Here is a 14108-nt window from a genome sequence, read left to right on the forward strand (position 1 = left end):
CTCGAACTCACATCGATCTACCTGTCTCTGCCTCCCAAGAGCTGAGTCAATCTGAGTCTTAAGTGGCCCAATGAATGCAACTCTATTTATGGTTATGATAGAGATCATAGGAAAGAAGAGGGGAAGGGTGGGAGGGAGGGAGGGAGAAGGGAGGAAGTGAGGAAGGGAAAGGGAGGGAGGGAGAGCTGGAAGGAGGAGTCCGATACCAGAAATAGGGAAAGCATGTTTTAAAAAATTGATTCAAGCACCATCTCTAAGACATTTGACCTTAGAAAAGTCATTTAAAACCAAGCTTGCCTTCCTTATGGAGAGTATGAAAGATGTCCAGGCCTGACTTCGGCCTTACAATGACTGTTGCTATGACAATACATTTAATATATTTCCAGCCCCTTGGACAATTTAAAAAATAAAATAAATTCAGTATTAGTGGGATTGCTCTTTTGAAGTGATTTATTTTAGAAAACCTAACTGTTTTGTTCTCACTCAAGTCCTTAAGGATCAGCAAAGCATGAAGTAAGGGATCTATTTCAATTTTAGTTCATGTCTTTATATAGATTAATTTGTGCTTTTCTCTGAAGTTGGAACACTGTTCTCTTTTATTCATATTTCTAACTATGTTATCAATTTAACCTAAGAATCCAGATTAGATACTATATTTCACTGTATTAGATTGTTTATAGGCCAATTTTCAATCCTTGTGGCCAATCCAATTTAAATTTGTTTTACAAAAGAAAGGTCACTGTAAGCTGCTACCCTTAATGACAATTGATTTCTTAAAACAAAACAAAACTATCATTTTTTTACTTATTTGTTTTGTGCATGTGTTCATGTCCAAATGTGTGGGTGCGTGGATGTACAGGATTATGTATGTGTGTGTATGTTTAGCCCAGATGCTGATATCAGGTGTCTTTCTCAACTGTTCTCCCCCTTATTTTTTGAGGCAAAGTCTCTTACTGAACCCTGAGCTCATAACTTTTGCTAGACTAGCCGGCCAGCGAGCCCTGGCGATGTTCTTGACTCCACCTCCCCTGTGCTGAGGATACTGGTACACACTGCCATGCTCGCTTTTCACATGGGCCCTGGGGACTCAAATCAGGTCCTCATGCTTGCATAGCAAATATCCTACCCACTGATCACCTTCAGTAAGCTTCTGAATTTTAATCTGCATATGTTAATTTTTTAAATTTTTTATTAATTTATTCTTGTTACATCTCAATGGTTATCCCTCATACGTTAATTTTTAAAAGTTGTCTAATTTCATAATGTCAAAATTTCCAAAAGTTAAAAGTCAAGAAAAAGTAACAACGTTTGCTTTTGTTAATCTTAAATGTATTTAGTATACTGTAAATATCAAATAGAATGATGAGGGAATTGTTTTATTTTGACTTTATATACCAGGGAAGTGTTGTTCAGTGGGCATGTGCACCTATGCAAAGATGCTTCTGTTGTATTCTCTTGTACAGTGTATTTCTAGAGCTTTTCTCTGAATAATGCCTCCAGGGTCTAAGGCACCTTTCATTCTTACTCTCTGAGGCTGAGTTTGATTGATAATCAGTTGTAACTTTGGTTACTTCTTTGGCGGTGCATAAGATGGGAACTGATATTGAATATTTTCCATGTGACAAGCTTGAATTGGATTGGCCAGTGAATTTGGGGCACCTCATTTGGGTTACAAACAAGTGTGACTATAAGATATGGGTCTATGTTGTAGCCAAGTAGAAGAGGTCTGTCTGTGTCAAGCTGACAGGCATGGATACCAACCTTTACTCGCTCCACGTACCCCTATAACTTGGCCTGGGTTGTTTCCCAAGATTACTTCCTGACTTATTTAAAAAGAAAAAAAGAAAGGAAGAGATGGCTGATATTGATCTCAACAATTTTAGTAATAAAATAAGATGGAATAAAATACCCAACATTAGTCCCTTATAGAGAGATAACTGTGAAGGAAAAATGTTCATTAGGGTGGACATGAACCAATATTTAATGTTTATTCTTCCTTTTTTCTTTTTTGAACAGGGTCTCATGTAGCCTTGTTTGGGTTTAGCATAGCTATGTAACTGGCCTTGAACTCCTGGTCCTCCTGACTCTACCTTCCAAGTGTTGGGATTCAAGTGTGCACCACCATACTTGGCTTTTCAATATGTTTTTAAAAAATGAGATTTACTTATTAGTTCATTTATTTATTCATACAGGGTCTCCCTATGTAACCCAGCCTGGCCTGGAACTCACTATGTACACCAAGCACAAACCAACCCTGCTTCCTTTCTTCCAAGTGCTGCACTGAAGCGCTTGAGCATAGAAAGTTGTTTTGTCTGTGCTTTTGGAATGTCCCTGACGTGCCAGACTAAAATCTCTTGACAGCAGTATTTGGACATACTTTACACTCACCTTTATAAGAAAAAACAAAAGGGCGAGTTACTCAACAGAAGAACTGGTGAGGAATAGGGCATGGGCAGAAACATTAGGATGGAATGGGGAAAAAAAATCAGGAATGTTTTACAAGGACATGCTCAGAAGGATTCAGTGACTCAATGTCAGAGCCAAGGAAGCTGGGAGCCGGGAGCCTCTGAGGCAGCTGGCTTGGATGACAGCTTGGGTGGGGGATGGGTCAAGAGGGTGTCATCAACAGAAATAGAAAACACAGGCTAGGAAAACAAGTTTGAAAATTGGGGGAACAATGCATCTGATTTTAGTTCAGTAAGCCTGCATCGGAGGTGAGGATGTCTGACTGGCGAGTGAAAACACAGGCCTGGAGTTGAGCAGAGGTCAAGATAAAGAGAAAGCCTTGTTTATGGAGTCCTGTCAATCAAGGCCATAAGTGGTCTCTTGGCAGTGGATGAAATCATCCTTGGAGAATGTGTTGATGAAGAAAGACTGGCTAGTTACAGGACTTGGGAAGACACTCTCATTTTATAGACTGGTTCTAGGACAGGAAACTGGAAAAGACAGGAGGAAAAAAATGGGTACAAAACTACCATGAAAATTTGTGTGATGAAAGTTGCAAGGGGGCTCAAAAGGCGCCCCCCCCAGCCCCCCTCAGACCCACAAGAAGGCACTGAGCTGAGGCCTGAGAGAGGCTAGTGTGAGTCTGTTAGCAGCTCAAGGGCAACAGCTCTGAAGGCCACAGTAATGGGGAGTCCTAGCACTGGACCAGTGAGGGGCTCAGAGAAAAGGCTGGGATAGGAATGGCAGTGCTACCCCATTCCATCTTCAACAGCTGTCTCTGGTGCCCCATAATGCTAATGTCACATAAGGCTCTGTCCTTGGCTGGAAACTCACAGTGGTGAAGGTTCTCCAGGTTTCAAATGACAGAAAGCAACCCCAGCTGGCTTGGGCAGAAAGATTTACTGGGAGGGCGCAGTTACCTCACAGGACCCAAAGGACTACGGCTGGTCTTGCATACAGGCTCTAACCTGAAGCCAAGCACTGCCGCCTGCTTCTTCAGTGTTTCCTCTCTCTGTCTATTTTTAAGCCCCTCTTTGCTCACTGCAAACCAGCTGCTCGGGCTTTCTGAGCCATGGGACTGAAAACATGTCTGCTATGCACTCGACTCATATCCCTTGCTCAACCACTCAGAGCAGGACCTGAATTGCACTCACAGTCTCGATGTCCTCCAAGAGCCGAGACAGTTTATCAGCTTGAGCAGATGGCCATCTTTATGTCTCCCAGCTGGCAGCAGACCAGCAGGGTTACACACTGCATGGGGCTGGGTCCTGGAAGTGAGAGGCTGGGGAAAGCTCCTCCCAGATAAGGAAGAGGATGGATCCTAAAAACAATGGGGAAGGTGCATGGGCAGCTTCCATTCCCCGTTTTTTGGTTCTTTCTTCTGAGAGCCAGGATGCTCCCAAGCAGCAAACTCAGGGATCTTCTTGGAAGAGATCCCTGCCGGAAAGGCTGCCCAGGCTGTTAGCTTCCTCTATGACCAGACCTGGCTGCATGTACCTGAGTGAGTCCTCAGACGACATGTCCAAACCCTCTGGGTGAACCAGAATTGAGGTCAACCAGAGTCTATGCCTGGATGCCCTGAACTTGGATCTGGATAGATCACAGACCAGTTCTTGAGGTTGGTGTAAGGCTGTTGGTAGCTACAGAAGGAGGGAGACTGGAGGTGACAATGCTATGGATTCTGGGACCCCCTCCCCCCCACACCCCTTTAGGCCTCATGAATTAGCTAAGTGATTTTCTTATCTTTTTTCTTTTTCAAAGCACATTCTCTTTGGGAAGTTTCCTGTCATTGAGATAGAATGTCTTGGCTAATCAGAATCACAGCCATTTGTTCTCAGACTCACCTCTTCCTTCCTTCACCCATGGTAGGAAGTGAGCTCCTCCCTTCATCTTGCTCAGGAAAAACAGGATCCAAATAGGAGTATAATATACAAGTTTGGAACTCTGGCTGTTACTAAATACTATTGTATTTTTTTTTGTATTTAAGAAATCTAAAATCTTTCTTCTATGTTTTGAGATCAGGATCAATGATTCAATTGTCTATTATGATATAAACACTTGCTGAGCAAAGTCAGAAAACAGAATACTATGCACAAAATCCTATATACTTCTCAATGATATCAGTAATCCATTTCTGTCCTTGGAATAATATTTCATTCATGTTGAGAAATGATTTTCATTGCTTCTTTATTTAGTTTATTAATTTTTGAATAAGCCTTTAAAAATTTATTTTTTATTTTTTTTTATTCATTTACATCCTGATCATAACCCCCTCCCTCCTTTCTTCCTGGTCCTACCCTCCCTCTCTCTTCCTCCTATCCCCCCTCCCCTACTCCTAAGAAAGGGGGACCCTCTACCAACCCACTCCGGCACATCAAGTAACATCAGGGCTGAGCACATCCTTTTCCACTGTGGCCAGACAAGGCAGTTCCCACCAGAGGAAAGTGATTAAAAAAAAGCAAGCAATAGAGTCCATGTGAGAGACAGCCCCTCCTCCCCTTACTAGGTTACTCACATGACGACTAAGCTGCCCATCAGCTACATAAGTGTAGGGGACCTAGGTTGAGTCCATGCACGGTCCTTGATTGGTGCTTCCGGTTAGTTGACTCTGTTAGTCTTTTTGTGAAGTCTTATCCTCTGTGGTTCCTTCCATCCTTCCCCGCCTCCCTCCATTTTTCCACAAGGCTCCCTGCACTCTGCCTAATGTTTGGCTGTGAGTTTTAGCATCTGTTTTGATCTGCTGCTGGGTGGAGCCTTTCAGAGGACAAATATGCTAGGCTCCTTTCTGCTAGCATAGCAGTGTCATTAATAGTGTCAGGGGTTGGCTCTTTCTCTCCTATAGGGTGGGTCTTAGGTTGGGCCAGGCATTGGTTGGAAATTCCCTCAATCTCTGCTCTCTCTGTTTCCCTGCATATCTTGTAGGCTTGGTAAATTTTAGGTTGAAAAATTTTGAGACTTTAAAATTTTTTTAACAAACTCAGTTTTGGGATAATTTTATATTTATAGAAAAAAAAATCATGAAAACAGTAGAGCTCCTATCTACCCCTCACTTAGTCCTTCACACCATCACAAGGAGCGGAGAAAACCCAAGTTTGGTTCATCTCTACTGCATGTCCCTCAGGGGCCCATTTAGGAGATCAAATTGCATTTTTGCCAAATTATATTTAGTTATCCCATCTCCTTAGGTTCCTCTGGCTTTTCACAGCTAAAAATTTTATTTTTCTTAAGGCTATCTGCTAATAATTTATACAAGTATGAAGCTTGTTTAATGTTTGCTATACAGATTTATATTTTTACTTGATCTTTTAATGTTTAACACTTTAAAAACATAAATTACATTAATTGCATTTACAAATGCTAATGTGATTTCTGAACACTTACAATAACAATATCAGTATTTCAGAATTATTTTTAATAGCTATTATGTTATATATTCAATGTTGTGATTTGGTCCTGGAGAGTAGTCACTGGGGCCCTGGGGCATGGTGGGATGTGGAGAGCCTAACAATTCAGATGGCTGAAGCTTCAGGTGCATGGCATGACTAACCAGAACCAGAAGCATGCATGCAGCAGAGGGCTGCTGGCCAGCTCAGGGCTAGTTTCTCTGATATAGGAAGCCCAGGCCCAGGCTGGGGACCCTGAATCACACCCGTTTGCCCATTAAGACCCCGATTGCAGCTTGTGTCCGTGTCCTACATCCCTCATCGTCTATACAGCAATGAGTCCACACCTCCATCTTTGCAGCAACCATGCTACCATAAACCATCAACTACTTCCCAGTTTGAGGGTGCTGTGAGGCCATGGGCACGCTGCTGGCTGAGCAGGGCCGAGCCGGAAGGAGGAGGTGTGACCAAAGACACCTGGATACAAGGCTTGCTCAAGCCCACCTGACTGTACGGACAGCTACCCACATTGGAGGATGGAAACCTCACCCTGTACCAAACCAATGCCAGGCTACCCTGGTGGAGGTGGTGGACGATGCGGTGGACCTTCGCTGCAGACCCCTCACTCTCATCTACACCAAATCTGAGGATGGTAAGGGTGACCATGTGAAGGCCCTGCCAGGGTACCTGAAGCCTTTTGAGACCTTGCTGTTTCAGAACCAGGGAGGCAAAGCCTTCATCATGGGTGAGCAGATCTCCTTTGCCAATTACAACTTGCTGGACCTGCTGCTGATCCACGAGGTCCTGGCCTCTGGCTGCCTGGACAGCTTCCCCCTGCTCTCTGCCTATGTGGCCCGTCTCAGTGCCTGGCTCAAGATCTAGGCCTTTGTGTCCTCCCCCTGTCCCATCAATGGCAATGGCCAACAGTAGTGGACGGAAGAGATGGGAGAGGTTTGTCCTCCCTTTTCCAGGTCTAATAAAGTTTGTAAGATAGAAAAAAAAGAAAAGACCCCGATTGCATTTTGTTTTCTCTGTATGAAGAACAGCTGGCTGCCTAGCCTAGCTGTTTCCTCTGTTTTGTACAGTCAGTGCTCTGTGAACCCCAGGGACATTATCTATGAGAAGCCATTGTCTTTTGAGCACTTGCTCAATGCTTATACCTCAGTGGGCCTGACATTCAAGCAGAGTTGATTAAGCAAATGAAGGGCAGTGACACCACCAACAGAACAAAGCCAAGCCCTCTGGAGCTGATGAGGGCTGGGGACCCAAGTGCAGTGGGCAGAGCCGCAACTCACAGAATGGAGGAGACACAGCTGACAAGAGTAGGAAGAAAGCCCCCTGCCCCTCCCCCCCAAAATCCCCACTGGGCAGCAGGGCTAGCAGCAGCAGCCAGACTCAGGGTGGTTAGTGAAATGGAGGGAAATTCCCACCTCTAGGTCCAGTATCAGCATCCAAGAGCTCTAAGAGTTTACTCACAAGTACACATAGCCTCCTCCTAGAGTGAGGTCTGTGTGACCTTCAGCTAGATTACAAGTCATTCATCTGCCCAGAGTCGCCAAAAGTAGTTCACAAGCGTCCGGCTTCATTTTGCCTGTCCACAGTTCATGGCGTATTCAAAGTCCCGGAAGCTGACGTGACCATCTGAGTTTTGATCTGTTTCCCTGGAAAACGATACAGGAAGATATTCACACAGTATTCCTGCCAGCACCTCCATATCAGAGCACTCTAGGACCTTCCCTCTCTGTATGTCAGCATGAGGGAAGGACCAATCTTACCTTGAAGACCAGGGTTGATGTCTATGTTTCCCCAACTACACTGCTAAAACCCAAGGTGTTAAGGAAAGAAGGGGTATTTATTAAAATCTACAGAAACACATATTGGATACTTCTGAGGGATAGCTCTAAATGCAAGAAAAGGAGGAGCAAGGGGCTGGGGCTAGCTGTTGATAGAATGGTTGGCTAGCATGTATGAAGCCCTGGGTTTCACCCCTAACACTGTATAAAACTGGGAGTAGTGAGACACACCTATAATCCCAGCACTAGGAGGCTCAGAAGTTCAAGCCATCCTCATCTACATAGTGAGTTTAAGGCTAGCCTGGGCTACATGAAATCCTGTTTCAAACAAAAATAGGAATAATTATTGTTCTAGTGGTTTGACACATATTTTATATATATGCATAATATGCATATAATTATATATACACACACATATAAGCATCATATAACAAAAATGTGAGAAATAAATTTAATAAAAAAGTGTTTCAGCAACATTCTACATGGTCTGACAGCCTACACCACCACCACCTTCACACCCCCAGACTGCAGAATCTTATCACCAATTCTGGGGTCGGCTCAGTTTACAAGGGGAGCGCCTGAGCCTTTAGGAGACCTTATGGTTTTCTGAGGATCACACTGCTAGAAACCAGCTGAAGTACAGCTCCAACAAGGACGGTGAACTCTGAAGTTAGAACTCCATCATCTTTTTGTTGTTGCCTCCCTACACAACCAGGACACTGCCCTAAGAGAGGCACCCACACGGTTAGCCACACCTCCATTAGTCCTTGCTGGCTTCACTCACATCCTTGGAATCACTATGAAATCCTCACAAACACACACTAAACATTTTCAGTTCCTACGAAGAGTGACTAAGGGTGTGGGAGCCTCTGAGGGGTGCCCTTGGAATCTCTGAACCAGCAGCAGGCAATGGCACACACTCCATGTGGCTAAGAGCAGGTACACCTCCAAAGCCCAGAACAGCAGCAGCAGCAACTCATCCGCTCTGCCTCCAGGAGAAGAAATGTCTATTAAAGAGCATGTCTGAAAGGATAACAGGCAAGCGTGGTCCTGGTCCCTCTTGGGGACATCCTGAAACAATGCATGGCACGTCTCCTGCGGAGCTCCTGTGGTTGATGCCAGTGACATTCTACAGAAAACAAACAGCATCAAGCATGACACAGGGCTTTTAAAAGCAAAGACTGGCCTAAGCAAGAAAGCCACTAATCACTGTAATGGTTTTAAAGCAGGGTTTTAAAATATTGAATTCTAAAATAAACTTTCTGAATATTTCATGTCAAAGTCTGTGAAGTCTGTAATAGTTCTGGATAGAGCGATGATAATTTTTCATTCTTTTGAAGTAGAAGGGAAAAAAGCCCCACTTCTCTGCCCCAGGGCGAAAAGCATGTTGCAGTGTGTTGGGATAAAATGACTGGGTACTGTGGAGGCTATTCTTCTTGTTATAGCTCTTGGTGATCTATACACGGTGACTTCATGCTCTACAGCACACAGAGTGCAATGTCAGATCTCTTCTAAGGGATTTAAGGCAATCACAGGATCCCACATCACTGACTATAGAATATAAACCATCCCTCTAATAAAATTAAATCATTGAGGAGTCTTCATATAGCCCAAGCATTTGATTAGGTAAACAGCATTCCCTCCCTTTCTGCTCTCAACTGCTGTGCTTGAGCTGCAAATGCCACGGAGTAAATGACCTTGGAGAGGATGAGCTGGATACAATGCTTCTGGTGTGGTTCTGAGTACATTTCATTCATTTATTGGACCATTGGATGCCTGTAGAAAAAGGAATCCATTTGCCCATTTTTTTTTCAGTTCTTGTTGTCTTGCTGCTGCTTCCAACTGGAAGGTGGGTACACTGTCACTGAGAAATGTGAAAGGGGAAAGTGCATCCACATGGCTTGGAGAGGGCATGGTATTCCCGTACTGAATGGAGAGCTACCCTCTCTATCAGTTAATCTTTAGGATGAGGCCTGGTACAATACTTGATACTTGTTCCTGTTTCACACATATAAACTGATATGGTCATTTCAACTTGAGCAAAGAGGAAACTGAAGTTCAAGGGCTAAAAGTTTATAAGCTTTGACATATGGTTTTTATTACCAACAAAAGTGTCCTGTGGAAGACACTCACACTCAGTTGCAGTGTGATAGGAATATATAGGCTGGTGGGAAGAGCTGGAGCCGTGGAAAAGGGAAGACTGTCATTAAGCAAAAAGGAACATCGTTTCTGTTTATAGTAAAGCCATCAAGCTTGGTTCTGAAACCGGAACGTACCGCTTTAGTGTCACCTGAAAATATTCAGCACTGTATTCTCATAACCTCTCCCGCCTCCAAGGATACAAGAACTTCTGTCCACAGCTGTCCCTACCTCTTAGCTCATAGCAGGCAATGGTTGTGCGTTGAGTAAATGGATTTGTAGAATAAATGGAGTTGGGGAACAGGTGATAATATTACGAACAGTGTATTACCTCCCAGGAGGTGCTGGGATTGAATAAACAGAATGTCTTACCACTGTCAACAGTTGGGAACTCAGCCACTGAAATAAAACACAGGGAAGGGGCCACCTCCAAGCTATCACCTAGAGATGTGTGGGTAAGTCCATTACGGTCTTTCTTAGTGCTCAGCTGGTCTGTGTGCTCGGCTGCAGTCGGCAAACACAGAGTAAGCATGGGAAAGACCACAGGAGAGACAGGCTTTGGAAAACGAGGCTGCTGAGTGTGGTGATGGAGGAACGGATCCCTTGAACATCAGGCAGCACAGGTAGATGAATCTAACCCAAGGCTCACGGGCAGCCAAGAGCAGCTGTGAATGTGGCTCAACATAAAATCAGAGAGTGAGACAGACAGACAGACAGAGATAGACTGTGTGTGTGTGTGTCTCTGTGTGTGTGTGTGTGTGTGTGTGTGTGTGTGCGTGTGTGTGCGTGTGTATCTTGATTATGTGGGTCTCGAGGGTGACCTTTGTGGTTGGTAATACTAAGTCACAGTATCAAAAGGCTGGACATACCTGGTAGAGCTAACAGGTAGGATACTGTGGAATAGAGCTAAGCCCTGGACATGCACCAGTCTAATTTGCCAGGATGGAACCAACCACGAAGTTGCTCTCTGATGACTTGATCCATAGAGATCTAGTCATGTATCTAAATTCAAGGCTTAGAATGGGCGGTTGAAAGGAATTGAGCTTACAGATATGAGCAAGAGAAAAATAAATTGCTATTAACAACAAGTGCTTTCTGAAAATGTAAGTCCAGTGACATTAAAGGCCTTTTTGATTTGTTATAAGATGCATATGGAGCCCTACAAGAGACCATCAAGGCGGGTGGATCTGGACCCAGGGGGCCATGTACAAACTACTGTACTAACCAAGGACAATGCATGCCGTAAACCTAGAACCCCTGCTCAGATCTAACCAATGGACAGCTCATTCTACATGGTTGTCAAGGGAGCAGGGACTGGCTTTGAGCCCCCCCCTCTTTTTTATTGCTTTCCTTTGGTGGGGAGGCCCGGCAGGCACACAGAGGAAGGGGAAGCAGGCTATCCGGATGAGACGTGATAGGCTGTTATCATATGGTGGGGGAGGAGGTCCTCTTCTGTCAGAGGTCTAGGGGAGGGGAATAGGGTAGAGGAGGGAGGGCGGGTGGGAGTGGGAAGACACAAGTGAGAGGATAACAATTGGGATGCAATCTGAATAAATTATAATAAATTAAAATAGAAAGACGCACAATGGAGACACGTGTGGAATCACTTTTGGAAATAGGGACTCCAGAGAAGTGGCTGCTCCATATGACTCCCTATGAACAACTGAGGCGCTCTGGGGAGGAAAAGACGAGGAACAGAAAAAGAGAGGTGCAGGAAGAGGGGTGCACTGCACAGGGGGATGGCAAAATGACTGGAAGGCCTCCAGTGAACTGCTCCGTTCACATGGAACTTCCATAGTGCTTAGTATAAACGCTTGCTGACCTCCACCCAGGGCTGTGGTGGACACACATGCTGTGAGGAGCTTCGGAGCCTGAGCCTGAGCTCAGGGGCCAAAAGGACTGAGGGGCAGGCTGTCTGAGCAGAAACACCAGGGGAGCAGGAAGGCAAGCAGGGAGTGGTAATGTGGTCCACCAACTGAATCAATTCACAGAACGGAGGGCTGAGGGTCACGGACTCTGAAAATCTGCAGGAGTCCTGAAAAGTGTTTAGGTTCCTACAGAGTATGGAGTGGGCTTCTCTGCAACCTCCTCTGGCCTCCGGAGTGCAGAAAGACCTTCGCTGACTGGGATACAATGAGACTTTTGGGCAGAATTGGACAGGCCACCCAGCTGAACTCCAACATTTTCACTCTTACAAAAAACATTCTTCCATCTACTGTGTTACAGTAAAAAGTGCTGTACGGGTTCTTTTTGAGCATGAGAGTCACCGTTTTTCTTCTTTACAAAGTTGTCTCCTGTGTGGACTTAGGTAGCCAGAGCAGGTACTCCCTAACCAGAGCTATATGGTCTGAGCCTCAGGGACTCAGGCTTTCCCACTGTGATCTCTCATGAGGCAGGCCACTGTGTTGCCTACTAATTTCTGAGGGGGAACACAAGGTAATTTGTGTGTGTTCATCTATATGTGAGTGCACATGTGTGTGCAGGTGTGTGTGAAGGCAGAGGATGAGCCTTGGGTGTTGTTTCTCAGGTACTACACACCTTTTTCTTTGAGGCAGGAAACTGATGCCCAGGTTGGGCTGGCTGACTTCCCAAGCAGAAGGGACCCGTTTGTCCCCTCCTCCCCAGTGCCTGGATTACAAATGCTTTTTTTTTCTTTAATGTGGGTTCTGGGGATTGAACTCAGGTTCTTGTGCTTGCAAGACTAGCACCTAATTAACAGAGCTGTCTACCCAACCCCAAGGGTTCCTACTTTAATAAAAAATGTAAATAGCAAGTGTTTCTTTAAAGTACTGGCTGTTTCTTATAAAAAACATTTCTTTCACAACACTTTCTTCGAATGCTCTGAAAACACTTATTTCTTGAAAAGTTATTTTTGTTATAAAAATCATTTCAGAGTAACTCTTGGCAGGTTTCCAAAGGCAGATTTCAGACTTGAATACTGGCTTCTCCGAAGTTACTCAAGGAAAAAAGAAAAACCAAACAAAGAAGCAAAGAGAGAAAGGCTTATAGATTGTATTGTATTAAAACAACGCAGTGTTCTTTATTAAAAACGACAGACTATGAAAATGCCATTTTAAACTGGAAACAAGAATGTAAGCTAATATCTTTATTACAATTACAATCCTATAAGTATCTATATTCATTTGAATGGAAGTTAGAGGTTATATGCTAACAGAATAGGGATGATGGGTTGATGGGTGACTCTGTCTCAAAGTATTACTTAAGGGCTGAGGACATGGTCTAGTGGGTAAGGCACCTGCTGTGTAAGCAAAGAGACAGAGTTAAGATCCCCAGAACCCACACAGTAGCACATATCTGTAACCACAGTGTTCCTGCAGAGAAATGGGAGGCAGAGACAGAAGAGGCGCAGCCCTTTAGCAGTACATGTTTCTGTCTTTAGGCTGACGATCAGCAAACAACTAGCCTATTTCCGAGTGCACAAACCCTCATCAACTAGAGCTGGGTCTCTCAAACTCAGCAGAGAGAGTTTTGTATCAAAGACTTCTGTGTTACAACAGGGCACCACTATAAACTGAGGGTGCTCAGCAGTGTCCGGGGCCTCTATCCATCAGCTGTCAATGGAACTCTCTCTCATCACACACATACACACCCTGAATTGTGCCAGTTAAAAATATCTCCAAAAACTGCCAAGTTTTCCTGGGGAGGCGGCAGGAGGAAAGGCCAAGTCACACTTGGTTCAGAACTACTGTGCTAAAGGAGCCACCGTTTGAGGCAATAATTGGGAACATTCTAGCTAAAGCCACATGTACTAAGCATGTGTTTTGCTGGAGGATGTCTCAGTGGGTAAAGCAATTGACATGAAAGCATGAAGACCTGAGTCTGAATACCAGAACCCATGTGAAGCTGAGAGAGGAGAATCCATGGAAACTCGCAGGCCAGCTCTCCTGTAGGTGTAGTGGTGGACAGTGACAAAAAGGAAATCCCCTCTCAAACAAGGTAGAAGGTGAAGACGCATGCTAGAGGCTGTCCTCTGACCTATACATGTGTAATAGAGCCTACGTGTACCTGCACTTACACACATAATACATACATACATGCACACACAATATACATCATGCACACATATCCACACACACAAAGATTAAGAAACAATTGTCTTAACAACCTTTTTTTTTTTCTTTTTTTTTTTTTTTAACAAGTGCCCTGAGACATGAGCTTCCTGGATGGATAGCGTAGATAAGTGTCTACAGTGTCTGGCCAATATTAGGTTTCAGATGGAAAACTGGGCCCAGTGAAGACCCACATGGAGGGGCTCCTGCTGATGGAAGAGGGCTGCCAGACATCTCTGTGTTCCTAGCAAACACACTGACAGTCAGTAATTATGTGA

At 44.4% G+C, this 14108-nt stretch overlaps 1 protein-coding gene and 1 pseudogene across 1 annotated transcript in view; one reads left to right on the forward strand and one right to left on the reverse strand.

Moving 5' to 3' along the window:
- Positions 1-6194: 6194 nt before the first annotated feature.
- Positions 6195-6758, forward strand: LOC127196522 (glutathione S-transferase P 1-like; annotated as a pseudogene).
- Positions 6759-7205: 447 nt separating this feature from the next.
- Positions 7206-14108, reverse strand: part of Efcab11 (EF-hand calcium binding domain 11) — a 156909-nt gene continuing 150006 nt past the window's right edge. The window contains exon 6 of the mRNA XM_051150412.1: positions 7206-7489. Coding sequence (XP_051006369.1) covers positions 7411-7489 — 79 coding nt within the window. The 3' untranslated portion in view covers positions 7206-7410. The remainder of the gene's footprint in view (positions 7490-14108) is intronic.

This window comes from Acomys russatus, chromosome 1 (genome assembly GCF_903995435.1).
Source record: "Acomys russatus chromosome 1, mAcoRus1.1, whole genome shotgun sequence".
NCBI lineage: Eukaryota > Metazoa > Chordata > Mammalia > Rodentia > Muridae > Acomys > Acomys russatus.